At 37.9% G+C, this 17441-nt stretch overlaps 1 protein-coding gene across 1 annotated transcript; it reads right to left on the reverse strand.

Annotated features, from left to right (window-relative positions):
- Window positions 1-2758: 2758 nt before the first annotated feature.
- CNGA1 (cyclic nucleotide gated channel alpha 1) lies at window positions 2759-7380 on the reverse strand. The gene is made up of 7 exons (XM_008942537.1): window positions 7247-7380; window positions 6898-6960; window positions 6494-6523; window positions 6288-6389; window positions 5259-5366; window positions 5012-5118; window positions 2759-4176 (listed from the first exon to the last, which is right to left on the reverse strand). The coding sequence occupies exons 1-7, from the start codon at window positions 7378-7380 to the stop codon at window positions 2759-2761; spliced, it is 1962 nt and encodes a 653-aa protein (XP_008940785.1).
- Between the last annotated feature and the right edge of the window lie 10061 nt (window positions 7381-17441).

The raw sequence follows: 17441 nt of genomic DNA on the forward strand, positions 1-17441 counted from the left end.
CGGGCGGGTGGTGCGGGCAGCCCCCAGTGGAGTGGGGTGGGGATGGATCCCGCTCCCTCGCCGCCTGGCGCGGGGGGGCTGTTCGCCGGTAGGCACACTGGGCTCGCTTTCTCATTTAATGCTTGACGCTGTTTTTGACAGCCGGTCTGGCCGGGGAAGCAATGGCTTTATCCGTCTGTCACAGTATCGCTGAATCACGTAGGTCGGAAAAGACCTTTAAGATCATCAAGTCCAACTGTTAACCCAGCACTGCCAAGTCCACCACTAAACCATGTCCCTAACACATGTCATCTAAACGTCTTTTAAATACCTCTACTGACGGTGACTCAGCCCTGGGCAGCCTGTTCCAGTACTTAACTACCCTTTCGGTAAAGTCATTTTTCCTAATGTCCGACCTAAACCTCCCCTGGTGCAACTTGAGGCCATTTCCTCTTGCCCTAACACTCGCTACCTGGGAGGAGACGTGACTCCCACCTCACCACAACCTCCTTTCAGGTAGTTGTAGAGAGCAGTAAGGTCTTCTCTGAGCTTCCTCCAGAGTTAGCCTCTAGCAGCATTCCTCTTGCGTGCATTTTTTCCACAGCTCTTCTTCAGAGTATGCAAGTTAAAAATTGTCCAGAAAGCATGTTTAGACACTTTAGTGAAGTAAACGTTAAATAATACAAGCCCTCAAATCATAAGGTGCCTGAACATAGTGACTAAACTATGAAAGGTAAATTGTTTTTCTATTTTATTTTGAAGTGTTTTAAATCAAAGAAGTTTTATTTTCAAGAAAGAGGCAGCTAGTGACTACAACTTGTAGACTGAAGGATCAATAAAAGAGAAGATGTGTACAGTAGTTCTCTGCATTTATTAATTAAAACTTATATAACACATTTCTCTAACACAGTCTTAAACTCTTCAATGAAGGAGAAAAGTGCTTCCTAAGTGCCTAGTAAAATATGACGCAGCCCAGATTGCTGCTGCCATACAGATTGTAAATTATGTTCAGGACTCGAATTGGAGGAACGCTGATTGCAAAGTCCAACATTGACAATGTTGTTAAATGCCAGAATAACTCTGGTTCTTGTGCGCATGCGTAGAGCCTGTAATGAAACGACAGCATGCTCTTTCCTCTCACCAGCACATTATGCCATTTGCCATTAAAAGCGTAGGATCAACAATGAATGCACAACCATTTCATATCTACATTTATCCTTGCTGTTCAATATTTATCCTATACATCAATTAATTAATAACATTTAATCCTTGCATTCTAATCAGTGTTATTTATAGATCTGTGGCATTCTGGAAACCTATCAACATTACAAAAAAGAAAACAACCAGAAATGAATGCACTTTATGAAAGATCCAATTTGTAATAGCCCTATCTTATTAAGGAGAAGAACAAAGGTATAGAGATATTATGAAGTGATAGTAATATTGATAGATGGTTGGGTTTTTTTAAGAATGGCTGTCCAATTGCCCATGATAATCACATTGCCCTAAACATAGAATTATCCATTCTCTCCTCACAGTTCCTTTCTTCAGTCCCTGTCATCAAACTTTTCCAGTGTTAAGTGGCTATGATCAAAGTCTACTGAACTGCCCAGCTGAAAATAGCCAGCTGAGACCACGACTAATAAAACCATTTTTTTCCAACGGAAAAGGCATAATTTTGGGAAGAAATCCGAGGAGACAATGCTTCTTAAAGCAGTGGAAAATGTATCTGACATAAGAAACAGTAAATTTTACCACCTTAGTAGTTATGCACCTCAATCTAAAAAATAACCGATTTAGTTGTTGTATTCTTTCCCCAACACCCCAACATCAGCTACAGAAGATAGTATAGGAAGAGTCTGGCCACTTTCTGTCATGTCTGCCCCTTTCACTCTGCCAGCATCCACAACTGTTACATTAGGGATATACTATTTTCTAAGCACAGACCTTAAAAACTTGATACTATGTGTTCAGCAGCCTCGAATCACATGGAGCAGAACAGACTTCAATATTACGTATTTGTTGTTATTGTGGAAAGAACAGCTAGATTTTGAGCCATCCATATTTGTCATACCAATGCTTGCTAAAAGTTATATTTTCTCCCCTCTCTATTCCAGCCTTTGTAATATACGGAAAAAAAAAAAAAAAAAAAAAACACCTCTTTTAGCTTTATGGATACACTAGTGTTCTGCTTACATTTCAAGAAATCAGACAAGGTAGACCAAATGAAACAATATTTTCCAAATGGTACAGCCTTCAGTACTTGCGTCTGCACTGTAGATATACCTAATTCTTTATATAATTTTTCTTGCCTAATTAACATTATATTAATCAATAGATATTAAAATGTCCTTGTTTACACATAAATTTAATATCATGGTTCATGCCTGTATTGACTTCAAATAATGTAACTGTTACCAAACCTTTCCTTCTTTCCATAAATAAACACAAATAAATAATCTTAAAATAGTCAGCAAAACTTTCAATAGTTGCCAGTACATGACTATATATAGACTGAAAGCATTTGCTGTAGTGAGTTACGTCAAGAGTATGTAATGCATTAACTGATAATACCACCTGTTCGTGCCAGAGCAAGGTATCTTCCATCCTCATCCTTGATTCTTCCTTTTCCTCCCAAAACCTGCCAAATATGTGCTGCTTGTAGAAAATTAGTGATAATTTTTCATAATTAATAGTCAGATCCTACAAAGATGAGAAATGAATGTATTCAGTCCCATGCAAGATTTGACCCAAAGTCTTATTGTCAGCCTCTGGTAGTTTATTCTGCTTTTGACACTCCAGGTTTATCTGTGGATGGATCTGCTTCTTCTAAGTCTGTAAATTCTTGCTCTATAACTGGCTTCAATATTTTCTCAATTTGTGTAAGTCTCTTTTTCAGTTTTTGTTGTGCAGCTTCATACTCGGCCAACAACCTGGCAAACTTTGTTTGTAATCTGTCCATCGCTCTTTCCATGTAGCTGACCTTCTCTTCCAGGTCTTTAGGATCACTTCCTAAATTTGCAACTTCGATGTCCAGCAACCCATCTTTCATTAGGATTTGCTTGCCTTTTTCTTCCAGCATGGCCTTTGCATCTGGATACTCAGTTAAAGCCTCCATGAGATCATCTTTAGACAGACAAAACAAGTCTGAGTATCCAATACTTCTAATATTGGCTGTTCTTCGATTGCCAGCTTTGCTACCTTTGATATTAAGAATGCTGATTTCTCCAAAATAGCTGCCATCACTTAGGACTACAAATTGGGTAACTCCATCATCGGCAACTACTGCCAGCTTGCCTTCTTTGATTATGTACATCTCTCGCCCAATATCTCCTTTTCTGCAGATATAATCTCCAGGACTGTACACTTGGGGCTGGAGTTTCAAAACCAGTTCAACCAACAGACCAGCTTCACAGTCTGCAAAAATCCGAACTTTTTTTAGCGTTTCCAAGTGAACATTGATTGCAATCTCTGCTCTTAATTTATCTGGCAGATACTTCAAGACTTCCCTTTCATCCACAGCCTTTTTGTTTGTCCACAGGTAGTCAAACCACTTTATAACTCTTTTTTCCATGTCTTTACTCACATTCCGAAAGTGCATATACTGCTTGATAGCATCAATCCTTGCTTGAAACTCTGCCCTGGCAGCGTTCATGTTGGAGATCATAGAGCCCACGTTACCAACAATGGTAGCAAAGATCAATACTCCAACCAAGAAGTCAATGACCACGAAGAAATACTCGGAATCTCTTACAGGAGGGGGTGTTTCACCGATAGTAGTCAGGGTCAGTGTCGACCAGTAAAGACTGTAAACATACTTTCTAGTCAGACGGGCAAATTCAGGATCGGAGGTGTTGGGGTAGACCCATGTGTCAGCCCCAAACCCGATGGCTTTTGAGATCGAGTAGTACACACAGGCGTTCCAATGAATAATAATCACAATGTACATGACAAGGTTAGAGATCCTGAAGATATTTGGGTAGTTTGTCCTTGTTTCTGTTCGCTGAAAGAATTCAAACATCCGAGCTACTCTAAGTAGTCTGTTTATTCTTAACTCTGGGTAATTCAGTCCTAACTTAAAGTATAAGAGATCAGTTGGTATGATTGACAGAAAATCTAATTTGAATTGAAAAGATGTCTTATATTTCTCCTGAAGCTTTTGTTCTTCTTTCACCAGAAGACCTTGCTCCAGGTAGCCTGAAATCAAATTGTAGATAATAAATAATGTTGTGAGTTCAACTGTGTTGCATTTAATGTCAATACAAATCTATTTTTAAAATTATTTTGGGTGCAAATTCCAGATGGTGCAAAACTTCTCTTGCTTTTTAATAAGCAATTTCTTATTTCCAAATATTCAGCTTAATGCTATATGATTCAGCTTGAGCTAAACCATACAACTTTGAAAATTAAACATTTCTAGTTCTGATTCTTTCTCTCCACTTTTCCAGTATGGTGAAGATCTGAAAAAACCCAGCCCCAAAAAACCTCCAGAAACTATAAGAAGGGTGGTTAATGAGAGAAGGAATTTGAAAATGGGAATTTCAGTTCCATATTGAACATATCTGTTCAATAGCTCCGGATGTAGGGTAAGATTTGAAAAGAAACAGTTGCAGCTGAAGCTAATTGGATGTCTTGCTTGCTCAGTGCTCTTGAAAATCCAGCAAATACTTGAATCTCCTTAAATACAAAATCTAGATTTAGGTGTTAATTTTTCAGAACCCCCCCAATCCTCACCTGGCCACACTGCATGTTTATTTTGTCTGTTTGAGTCAGCTGCAGGCAGAACAGCTTGTATCTAGCTTATCTCATGGCTAGCTTACCTCAGGCTTTATGTATTATTTGAGTAATACACCAGTTTCTCCTATTTTTAGAAGTTACAGACCACAGTCTTTCAGAGATCTCTCTCAATATCTTTTTCACCATTGCATCTCATCATGGATACACAGATAATAAGAGTAATAGTATTCTGAATATTTTTAACCACTTGACACAAATATACGCAGAGGAGTAATTAATCATTGAGTGTATTTACCTGTTCTTGTCCGTACAAACATGTCAGCAACATAGATGGCATCAGAAATGTAATCAATAATAAACCATGCTGCTAAGTAGTCACGCTGAAGCTCATCAAAACACGCTCTGAATAGGAAAAGACAAAAGTACAATACCATGAAATGAAAATTAAGTACTTGTATGAAATCAGTGATTAATAAAATATTTTAAAATTATATATTATGATTTGCTAGAGGTTTTATGTAGTCATCAAATGAGTACATCACCTAGCAATAATCATAGTCCAGTTGTACATGACAGGCATTGTGATGCAAAACAACCAGTTGTAATACATATTTCCTGCTGGATCAATAATTAAAATATCTTTCTTCTTCCTAAATGATAAGTGGGGAAAAAAAAAAAGGAGATGTAATGAGAGACTTAGAATATCACATAACAATATTTGAGAAATGAAGCATTCCAGAAATTCTTATTGTAAAATAAATGGTCTTTATTAAAGTCAAGTTTCCTTGCTTGAATGCATGGAAAACATGAAGCTTTTTGTTAGGTGTGACTTGGGACACAAACTTTAGAATCCAAATTTTGCTGAGCAAAATCAGCTTGGCAGTTCCACTTCAGTTTATAGTGATACAGGTAGTTTCAGCCTTTTAAAATTATTGTTTCCTACTCAATTAACTGTCATGCTTGATAATTCATTTTATCGTATTTTAAAAAATAAAATGAGTATGTCACTACTAATGTTTAAATAAGTGAGATAAATAATGTCTTTCTCACTGGGAAAAGTCTAGCTCTGGGAAAGATGAAACATTGGTATAGTTTACATAAAGAAATCAAAGAACATGAAAACCTACAGGTTCCTACTGCACTATTATAAGTTCTCTTCCTTGACCAGAAAATTATGAATTTACCAAGCAAGATGTAACGCATGAACTTTTAGATCATAAAAGAATTTACTTGCTTGTAGGTGCCCTTATGTGCAGAAGAGATTACTTTATGCTGGCACATCTTTTGCTGCACGGTGTTGGTGTTATACAAGAAATATTGGATAATCCGAATCCACAGGAGATTTTTCTTTATTGACTTTTTCAGTTCAGTTCCATGCATGCATATTTCTGCCATCCACATATGAAGTTAAATCAAAGCAATTCTACTCTAGGGAGAACAACAGCAGTCTGTACACTTATTCAGGACAGTATAAATGTTTTGTTTACGGAATGCCCATGAATGGATTTGGTTTTACACCAAAAGCAATTCTATTAGACTAACATAGCAGGACTTAAATGAAAAATACTTACTCTTCTTTGTTTTCTTTCTTCTTTGACTTATCTTTAGGGTTTTTTTTCTCCTTTTTTTCCTTGGTCTTTTGTGTTTCTCCATCCTTTTTTTTTTCTGACTTGCTAAGAAACAGATTTACATTTTCAGTTGTTACAGAATAGGTTAAACATATTTGGAAAGAAATTAAATGCCTTAGATATAGTAGTATTATTACACTTTGTCTTACCTCTTCTTCTCTTTTTTCTTTTTCTTCTCTCTAAGGAAAAAAAATTATAGGCTTATAGAATGCACATAGCTGTTGCTTCCACATTTATTTATTAGAATCATCTGAATGTGGTAAAGATAACATTATACTTAGGAATTTGGCTTTCAAAAACTGTTTTGCTTATTGTATTCACATAGAACTTCTTTTATTTTAAATTAATAGATATAATGCCAAGAACTGTAGTATTAAGAATGACCATCAAATTTGATGTGCATGAAGTTAAAATGTATGTGCAGTCTCGTTTGGGCTTAGTTCAATGACATAACTGTTAAAGCCATTATTAGACAGATATCATTCTTCTTTATTGCTGCTTAAACAACAAGTGTTGCAGTACTCTCCTTTTATGAAACAGCAAAGATACTTACTCATCCTTATTACTATTGTTGTTAATATTGTAGCGTGCAAGTGCACCAGGTAGATACCAGTGCCTAGGGAACAGCAAAACAACATGGTTATATGATATCTGCTGGAATACAAAAAAAAAAAAAATAAAAAAAAAATTAATCTCAGTTGCTCTGGTCCATTTCTCACCATTTTACTCATGAGTTATCTAAGGAAATTGAAATAGCACGGATTTTAATCTCCCAAATATTTACAATAAGCAATATAACACAATCTTAAAAATTTACTAATAGAGAGTGAAGAAAATCAGAAGATGGCAAGTGTCTGCGCTTAGTTAATCCCATGCAAATTATCAAAGAAAAATACCCAAACAGACATAAAATGGTAAATCTGGCATACCTGTTTTCCCTTTTGTCCATCAGTCCAGCATCCTCACTGGTGTCTTGCACTACCACTCTGGGAACAACTGTATGGGAGTGATGGGTCTCAATCACTCCTACCTTCATGATCAAGTTTATCTTACCTCAGGTAATTGAGGAAGGCTGATTTAAAAATAAATAATTAAGTCATTTCAGAACTAACAGAAGTAACAAGCAATCTTTTTTTTTCCTAAAAATGAATCCTTTCTGTCCTTACTTCTCCCCAAATCAACAAAATTTTCAGTTTCCTCTCTCCCATGACATTCCCACCAGAAAAGAAAGGGCACTGTGGATGCTTCAGTTTGTTGAATGGTCAGGCAACTGTTGCTAAAGAGAATGATCAGCACATCTTTCTTTTAGAGGAAGCATTAATTTAGGTCTTTCTCCTGACCTTAATCACATACTTGGAAAATATTAAGATCGTTGTGTTTGAAACACCTATTGCTGTTTCATTTTGTGTTGAACCAAAGGCTCAAAACTTATTGTATCAAGATGGAAAAACAGAATAATGCACAGATGACATCCTGAAAAACAGATGAGGTTTCCAAAGAATATATAATAAGAATATAATAAGAACAGACTAGATTTCCAAAGACATCTCTGTATATCTTATACCCGAGTGTTACACCCTGTTGACAGCAAAAAGTAAGTTCTCTATCTAGGAAGTTGACACTGATGCAATAGAGTCTCCTTACTCATAGAGCAGGTAGCATATAAACACCTAAACAGTGGCAGTTCGTTGCTCATGTCTGGTTTGTTCATCTTGATATTAAAAAATTGAAAATGTTGTAGATTGTAAAACTAATATAGTGCTTTTCAGTGCACAATCTCTCCAGCACTAGAGAGATTACTAGAGTAATTAATTTCTGCTCTCCCTTTTCACCACTGTTCTTATCATTTTGTCAGTTATATCTTGGCATCAATGAGCTTGCCAGCTCTTTGGGCATGAATTCTGTCAATAAGTGTGGTCTGCTCTTGGCAGGGCCATTTAGATACATCATAAGACAGATGCTACCCTCCACAGTAACAATAGCCATGTGCGTGTGAAATCAGAGTATAGAGAAGTCTGTAAACTACAAACTGACAAATGAGCAGCTGTACCACTGATAAATTAAGTCAAATGCTATAGAATGACTCGATCTTAAAGAAAGTACTTCCATTCTCCAGTCAAGCACATTGCAAAAGAGAAACAGGATGATACAGCTACTACATTCTGCCAGACAATAAGATATAGATTGAAGATAAAGGTGTGTTCTTTCATTAAGAGTCCTAAATGTAGTCCAGCATTGCTGGTCAGTTTTTAAATGCTTAAGAGTAAGGGTTTGGTCTAAGAAGTCATATATGAAGATTCTAGGTTTCTAAGACATAGTAAACATTATGTTAGATTCACCAGGAGCCTAAAAAAAGAAACACGTTTTCCACTGATTTACTGAAAGGATAAATTGTGTTTGAAAGTGTGGAGACTGAAAGTACACCAGGCTGAATTAAGCAGCTTTATGTCTGCTTACAAGTGCTCTGAAAGCTTTGCTAATGCTGGCAGACAAAATTCCATCCTGATTTAACCTATATTCTCCGCAGAGCCACAGTGGAGTCCACAACAGCTCACAAATAATGGTGTGATATAAAGCTGTGTCCAACCACTTTGAATCACTCGGTACCAGACAAATGCAAATGTATTCATCTCAAGGGAAGTCATTCCTCCAACAGAGTGGGCTTTAAATCAGTAAGGTCACATTAAGACTCACAGTACCTGCATTTCTACACAGGAACTAATTTTTCATGTTTATCTTTGCTCTTTGAGTCCTTTTCAGTTTCAAAAGAAAAAGAACCACAAACATCTTTGACTTTGTACTATCCAGAAAATACTGATTTGCATATTTGCGTATGTACTAGAGGTTAAAGAAGATGAGAAGTGTGGTAAAATAGGACATGTGGAAAAATCTGCACCCATCCAGGGTACTTAGCCTGGAGTTTGGGCAAAAATCTGTACCCCATTTATTCCCTTGTTCTTCAGGTAAAGAGGATTTTCTGTGCATTTTTGAAGATGATTCCTCTGGTTCCATCAGTATCTACTGTGGGGTCCTTTGTGTTCTGCTGAAGGAGCTGGGGCAGCTGTGTGTAGGACTTGCTGGGAAAGAGGCGGTCTTAAAACACTAAATCAGGATCGAGCGGCCTCTTTTCAGTGGTGCCCAGTGATAGAAAAAGGGGCAACAGATACAAACGGGAACACAGGCAGTTCAACTTAAACATAAGGAGAAAATTCTTTACTGTGAGGGTGACAGAGCACTGGAACAGGCTGCCCAGAGAGGTTGTGGAGTCTCTTTCTCTGGAGACTTTCAAAACTTGCCTGGATGCATTCCTGTGCAGCCTGCCCTAGGTGAACCTGCTTTAGCAGTAGGGGTGTTGGACTAGATGATCTGCAGAGGTCCCTTCTAATCCCTACCATTCTGTGATTCTGTGACTTTGTGAATCTTTGGTTCAGGTGACTGCTACACCAGGTTGTTTCCTTTGTCATTCTGTCATAATATACAGCAAAAGAATACCATAATTCCATTAGTCTCAAAGCAAATTATGGGGACTTGTGAAGTTTTTGAGCCTAAGACACAGAAATGCAGCGCATACCCAGTGCAAGTTGAACAGACACAGTAATTGATCCTGGTTTTAGGAACTGGACTGGTTACCTCAATACAGCATTTGTGTAACAAAACCCCAACACTATGAACAGCAGACAATTTCTTGTTAAATTCAGTGGGTGCAAAACTCACATTGATGCACTTTTTACTATATTATGGAGGTTTTCAAGCAAAGTTTTTCAGAGGGTTTTTACTAAATTGTATCACTACCATGTTTCCTGTTCTGTCATAACATGCTTTTTTTTCTAAAACTGATACATTGTCACAAACTGTTGCACAGATTTTATTTTAGTAGTCCAATTGCTCAATTCCACATTATCACATTTAGATAGTAAGTCTGAAAGGTAACAGAGAGAAATGCTTGCTTTAGAGGTCTTTTAGTTTTTTACCATATTGTTTTCACTCTATCATCACAAATAGTTTACTTTTACTATCTTGGATTTTCAAATGTGACTACTATTAAAACAATGGAGTTTTCAAGCACTGTGACCTAAAACCTAGTTATATTAATTACTGTACAGCAAAATCTTTAGGGCTGCAAGAAAATGAAGGCAGTAATATCTTTTTACAGGACTGTAGTGAATAGAAGATCAGCTTCTGTCTCTTCTGCTCTTTTATTTTACCTGTTTCTCACTTTCTTACTGGCCCACCATATTCATTTCTTTAGTCATTATTTTCAGAGAGAAAATGCTTCAAGTAAGATTATTCTGGAAAGAATTTGACATCGTACAAAGATCTATTTTTTTCTTTACAAAAAGAAGCAAAAATTTTTCATGAACATTAAAATCTGCAGTGTGTTACAGCAAAATCTCTTTTTTCTAAGATGCAAAGAGTCCTCAGCAGCTCTGCAACAAGAAGTTTCACCAGTGTGCATGCTTACCTTGAAAATGTAATCTGCTGCTTCTTTCAGTCCTTTAAATCAGTGATGTTTCCTTACTCCATAAGCAAAGCCACCATGAAAAGCTAAATATAATCAACATTTCACGCATAAATTCCTTATTGATCTGTTTCTAAACCAGCCAGACCCATGTGCAGTTCTCTGAATTATTTCCAAGGAAGGACATGGATATTAGAGGAGGATTTGCTTGTCCTAGTGATGGATTTTGAGATTTAGAGAGAGATGAAAGTGACAGTGGCAGTGACTATTATCCCTCACCTGAGCAGAAGCTTACTAGCCCTATCAACACGCACAAGAAAAGACAAATATTGAAATGTACTCTGTCTTGAAAGTAACAAAAATATTCTTGTAACTGACTATATCTCAGTATTGTCTGCTGGCCCATTTTTTTAAATATTGCAGATGCTGTTACTGTAGTAGCTGGACTTTACTAGAATAGATAAAACATCATAAATGGAAAATTATTTTTTTATTTTAATGTTTGTCATATTGTTGAATAATAGAAAGTACCATTTCAAACTACCCAAACTTCTTAACTAACTAAGTTCTAACATAACTTCTACATTCCTATTCTGGTGCTTAAAAAAGCCCTCAAATTATGAATATATATTTAGTGGAAAATGCTGTGATGAGGAATTTTTAAGACACTGAACTAATCTTCAAGTTTGGTATGGATTATGACTTTTCAAGATGTATAAGGTTTGTAAAGTAGCTGCAGTTCTCCATTAGAAATACGGCCACAATCAAGGAAGCCCCAAGAGCATCAGCATCCTACTGTACTTTGAAAGAAAAGATGTTGAGGTTTTTGCATACCTCAGCTTTCTTGTTTCACTGCTGGGTTCCATGAGTATAAGGAAAATGAAGTTCTCAGGAGGCTGAGTGATTGAGTTTTCAACCTGACATGTTTTACATACCCCATTTTGGGAAAAAAAAAAAAAAAAGCATCACTAAGTTTGAAATCCAGTGTAGAAAATCTTTTAAGCAACAAAAAGAGTGAATGTTCAAATCTGAAATGGTATCTTTGTCACAACTGAGACATAGCTAAAGTTACTGAATTACTTTTTAACCTTGCTTTCCAACAAGCAGAATCCAGAAAAGCAGTCCAGCCCTTGGGATCCCAGGATTAAGACTTATTTGTTTACTTAACCAAGAGCAGAAGGAAGCAATGCCACTGGCACTCATATGAAGTAACAAATCTTGCAGCCCAAGTGACCGAGTGGTCATTCATAAGTGGACTGACACGTTGTAGATTTAATCACAATCCCAAAATGATGCTCAGTATCACAGGTTAGCCTCTTGACTAGAGAAACAACTAAGACCCACTTGCTGCTATGACTTTTCAACACTGAAGATAGTCTGTTTTCTAGGAAAGAGAATATGCATTTGAAATTTGAAGAACAATGTTTTAAATAAAACAGTAATAGGCAACAAGGAAATGCATAACATTATGCCCAGTGGAAGCCAGATATACAAAGCTACAGTAAGATATCCAACATTACCAATGGATGCAGTGAATAATCTTCTAAGTTCAGGCCTGTGCTTCACTGTTGTTTTCAAAGGGCTGAAATACATCTTCTAGCTTAACTCATAGACAGAAAGACATCTTGGAATCAGGATTACCGACCAGTTTTACCTCTGTCATTCTCATGGATTTTTTACCTAGTTTGCCTCGTGAAAAATCTCAGTGTTGAATGCTGAGCAGTGATTTTATTAGTATGTGATGGCACTGAGTGGCTGAGGCATATGCCTTTGTCTTGTGTCACAGAAACATTAAACCAATTATGTATGCCTGCATTTGGTGCATACTTTTGTTCAAAAGTTTTAGACGACCAACCAAGGCAGGCAAGTCTACGTTGTGTCTCTCAAGCCAGTATGAACTATAAAGAAGACAGTCCTTTTCACCCTGCTGGAGGTCAGTTTTCTTTTAGAATAAGCAGTCCTGTAAAGCAACTCTAACTTACTTTTTCTTATCTGCTTTACTGTGGAGTTTTTCAAAGAAGTTCTCAAACAGAGGAAGTCATACTGAGCCAGACCAGTTCCTTCTCTGACAGTGGCCAGGACCTCACTTAGCTACAAAGAGGTGCGCAGGACAAGTTCTGGGTAAGTTCAACACAGTAGTGTAAATTCTTCTGTCCTTTAAAAGCCAATTACACAGTTGTCATTGATTTCACTGACAATTACATTAGTTTATTGTCAGCATTTTTCATGGATATTTTTCCTCCCATTTTGTATCCCAGTGAAGTAACCTTGACTGATGGGAGAATGACTGCACTAATGGATTATTGTTTTAGTAGGCCAACTTTAATCTATTTTTGTATCTTGCTTTGTCATCATCTGTAATGCTTCTCAATCCTATTAAAGCTACCTCTGGTTTCAGACAATCACCAAACACTAATCAAAACACTAGATAATTAGACGTATGTATTTATAAATAAGCAGGTTTTAATGGTACAACATTGCCTTTCAGTTTACTGTGTTGTAGCTGTTGTACACAGATGGGTGTTTGGATTGGGACTACAGTTTTGGGCAGGCTTGTTTTTTGCAAATACTCTGTCTTTTCTAGTGCTGATGAGATTTCAGCAATGAATGTTATGTTTGGAGTCTGTAGCTGAGAAGGCTCCAGGGCTCCTGGCCTACTTAATACCCATTTGTGTAGACTGGTGTTACAGGGAATTCAGGGTCATGAAGCACAATCAGCCCCAACAAAGCTTGGTGACTGGAAACCCATCAGTGCAAACAGTATCTCCACCAGTAGGTGGTACTGTACTTTTACTTTAGCGTTAAACGAGTGCTTGATGGAGAGGGAAGAAGTAGAAGCAATTTAAGACGTGTGTTGTTGTGTTAGATTCCCATATGCAGATGAGGCTGGAACTGGAAAGCACTGGGCAGACTGCAAGCTGTCTGTGGACACGAGTGCTGTCGGGCACACAGTATAGCACCACACAGAGTGCTAAAAGACTATGTCAAAGCCTTTTACCAGTATATTTGAGGTCCCGACCCTTGTCTTCACATGACTATTCTGAGCAGCGATGATCCCTTCTGAAAAGTGCACAGGCACAACATTCCCTGTGTCTGTCTGTGCCCAGCAGTTATTTGTATGTCCTGAGCTGAACCTGCAGTCAGGCTATCCTTGTGCCACCCAGGCTTGAGTTGTCTCTTCTCCTCCCAACCTGGAACCTGTATGGAACACCAAAAAACTCTCTGGAAAGAACTAGAACTTCATCCAATAGTAGCATTTGGGTAAAGAATAAGTGTGGTGGCCCTGCAGGAATGACAGTAGCTCTGAACAGTCAGGATTTCTGTTTAGCAGAATTTTATTTCAAGCTAATAATAATAAAGAATAGGATATCTGGATTGGTTCCACAGAATAATGATGTCAAAATGTTTACACATAAAAAAGGTAATCCAACTAAGATTCATTCTACTTAGAAGGAAACATCAATATATGATATTGTCACTGATCAGAGTTGTAGAAAATGCATTATAGCTAAAATAGGCTTGTAGTATCTAGCCTTGCTTGTCTTTCTTTCATTGTAGTGAAGTAGGAGTTAAGGTGGCACTATCTGGCTGTTTTAAGGCAACATGTATAGGATTAAACTCTCTACAGTAAGTGGAGCAATCTAATTATATTGAACTGAAATCTAGATGGACATTTTTTGTCTCAGTTGAAGTTAATTCTTTACCCGCTGCTCCTGCAGGTCTACACTAAAACACCAGCATTTGGGGCAAGTGGAGTTCCCATCCATGGTCAGAGCTACACGCTCAAATCTAACTCAGTAATTTCTGTGTGGCTGCATGCCAGGACAGGTAATAAACCTGTCTGTAACTGCTGTATTCAACAGAGCTCAGGTTTGTACCCTGTTGGGTAGCAGTGACTGCAGGCAGAGGAACACAGAACAAGAAAGCTGTGTAATGATGACAGGATTTCAAAATGCCATAGGCAGCTTTCCTAAATAATTATAATAAAAAAAAGATAGATCTTGCATCATGTCTGCACTCAGACTAGCTGCACAGTGAGGTTTTTTCCTCACTGTGGGGAAACCCATTGTCATAATTTTCAGTGTTTTGATAATATAATTAAATACTGCACAATAACACATATAATGAACTTGATATATAAGTGTATGAGAAAAAAAAATCCTCAGCAAAATTAAAGAATTTATGACAAAGGTGAGAAATCACACAAACTTCATTTAAGTGATTCATGGCTAACAGAGAGGCAATATGTGTTTCAGTAAGGCACAGAAATGTGACTATTTTATTTCTAAATGTAAAAGTATAAAGTTGGCTAGATACTCAGTGTTTCCATTTTATTGAAAACCAACAATTAAAGTCAATGTTTGTTTAACAGTCAGTTTCAGCAATTCTTTCATTATTGGATAAGTAACAGAATTTTAACATAACTTCCCTCTTTCATTTTCAGTACATTTAATGGAAAAAATGAGTACAACAACCCAAAAAGTATAGTAGGGTTTCATAGCATCCAGTAAGAAATTGACTTTCCTAGTCCTGCTGACCATGCTATTTTTGATACAAGCCAGGATGCTGTTGGCCGCCTTGGCTACCTGGGCACACTGCTAGCTCATATCATCTGGCTGCCAACTAATCTGTATCTCAGATTAAATATTTTATTTATTAATTAAAAAGACTTACGCCCATGGTCTGCTAAAGGAGTTAGCCTGTACAGAGGCAGATCTGCAGAAGTATTAACCATGTTATTTCTCAGTATTCTTCTTCTAGGTACCACATTAGAGTGAAGCCCTGACTAGCAGGTCAGCAAGAGCTGTGACAGGCAAGAGGTGGTCTTTGGCAGCTCACCCTCTGCCATGCTTTCTGCTGCTTCAGCAGGCCTCTGCAGATGTTACCACCTCCCTTCTTCTCTGCAGATCTGCTTGCAAGATTGACACTTCATGTGCTTCAGTCAGATTCTAGGAAGCTGGAAAACTTAACACATTTTCAAAAAAAAAAAAAGGGTTGTGAACATGCAGAGTTGACAGATCTGTGGGGGCACAGAATAAAAATAGGAGTTGGGAGCAGACTGCAGACATTTATCCGTCCATATACATCATGCTTATGTTGCCCAAGAAGAGGGAAGTTTGCTTCAAATTTTTCAGATTGTGCTATAAGTTTCTTTATTTAACTGTTTTAACTGCTATTTAAAATTATGGCTCTTCTGTAGCAGCAACCACTACTTTAGAACATTAAAGCAGAGAAGTCAAACTCTTTTTATAAGGCAGCCTGCACTCTGGTCAGGCCATCTTCAGTAGAAGCTCTTATAATGTAGACGTTGAAAAGATAAAGTGGATGCATAATTAAACACACAAAACCAAATGCAATGCTCATTTTCTCCTCATGTATTGAGTGCTGGTAATGTTAAAAAAGAAAAAAAAAGTACAGAAATAAAAAATGAGAGTAAGACATTGAAACTGATCTCTTGCTTTAACCCCAGGACTGAAAAGTCAAGGATGCCTAAGGCAAGGAAAACAGAGTTATTTTGCTGATGTTGTCATCATATTTCACAATCTTCACCAGAGCTAAAATTTTTCAAGCCCCAAAACAATTAATTTAGGTACTGTGCTGCAAAGCATAGTTGGAGCTCAGATAGTGTCAAGCTAGCACGTTTCTGTGGTCCTCTGTGGGAGCATGTTGAATTTGCAGCTCAGTTTGGCTTCAGTTGGGGATGTTCTTGTGCATGCCAAAGGTCCTCAGACTATGCCAGGAAGTTTGCTGGAGAATCCCAGGTTAGCATGTAATGGTTTATTAAACTATACATTTTGTAAATGTATTTCACATACCCATATTAACAACATGGACTTAAACTTCTACCTTGAAACTATTTATTGGGTAATAATTGTTTCTTATGTCACTCTGGAGTCTGTTCAACCAGAGGGAGTCATCTCAGGGTATCACCAGGCGCTGCCCTAGTTCTGCAAAGCTGGGATAGTCTAGAATCATAGAATCATTAAGGTTGGAAAAGACCATCAAGACTATCTGTCAACCCAACACTATGATGACTACTAAACCATGTCCCAAAGTACCACATCTACACATTTTTTGAACGCCTCCAGGGATGGTGACTACACCATGACCCTGGAAAGCCTGTTCCAATGCCTCACCACTCTTTCAGTAAAGAAATTCTTCCTGATAACCAATCTAAACCTCCTCTGGCACAACTTCACCCCATTTCCTCTTGTCCTATTGCTAGTTGCTTGGGAGAAGATACCAACACCCACCTCTCTACAACCTCCTTTCAGGGAGCTGTAGAGAGCAATAAGGTCTCAGCCTCCCGAGACCTCAGCCTCCTCTTCCCCCAGCTCCCTGGGAACGCCTCACACTGCAGAGCCAGTGGTCAAAGCTAGTGCAGGCAGCACATCACACACCTCACATGGCCGCACCTCGAAACTGCTCACCTCTTCTCCCACATGTGAAGGGGAGGAAACCTAAATCTACAGAAACTTCCACTAGAAAAATATTGCTTAGGTGCCCCAGGGGAGAGCTCCTTCCATTGGATTCAGCAGTGAGGTGGAGTCGCAGAATACCGCAGGTGAGAACTGGGACTGCAGAACGATGGATACGAAATAACACCCATTGGGGGTCGCTCCCGGAGTCCTGCGTGT

Source organism: Merops nubicus, unplaced genomic scaffold (assembly GCF_000691845.1).
Source record: "Merops nubicus isolate BGI_N331 unplaced genomic scaffold, ASM69184v1 scaffold5546, whole genome shotgun sequence".
Classification (NCBI taxonomy): domain Eukaryota; kingdom Metazoa; phylum Chordata; class Aves; order Coraciiformes; family Meropidae; genus Merops; species Merops nubicus.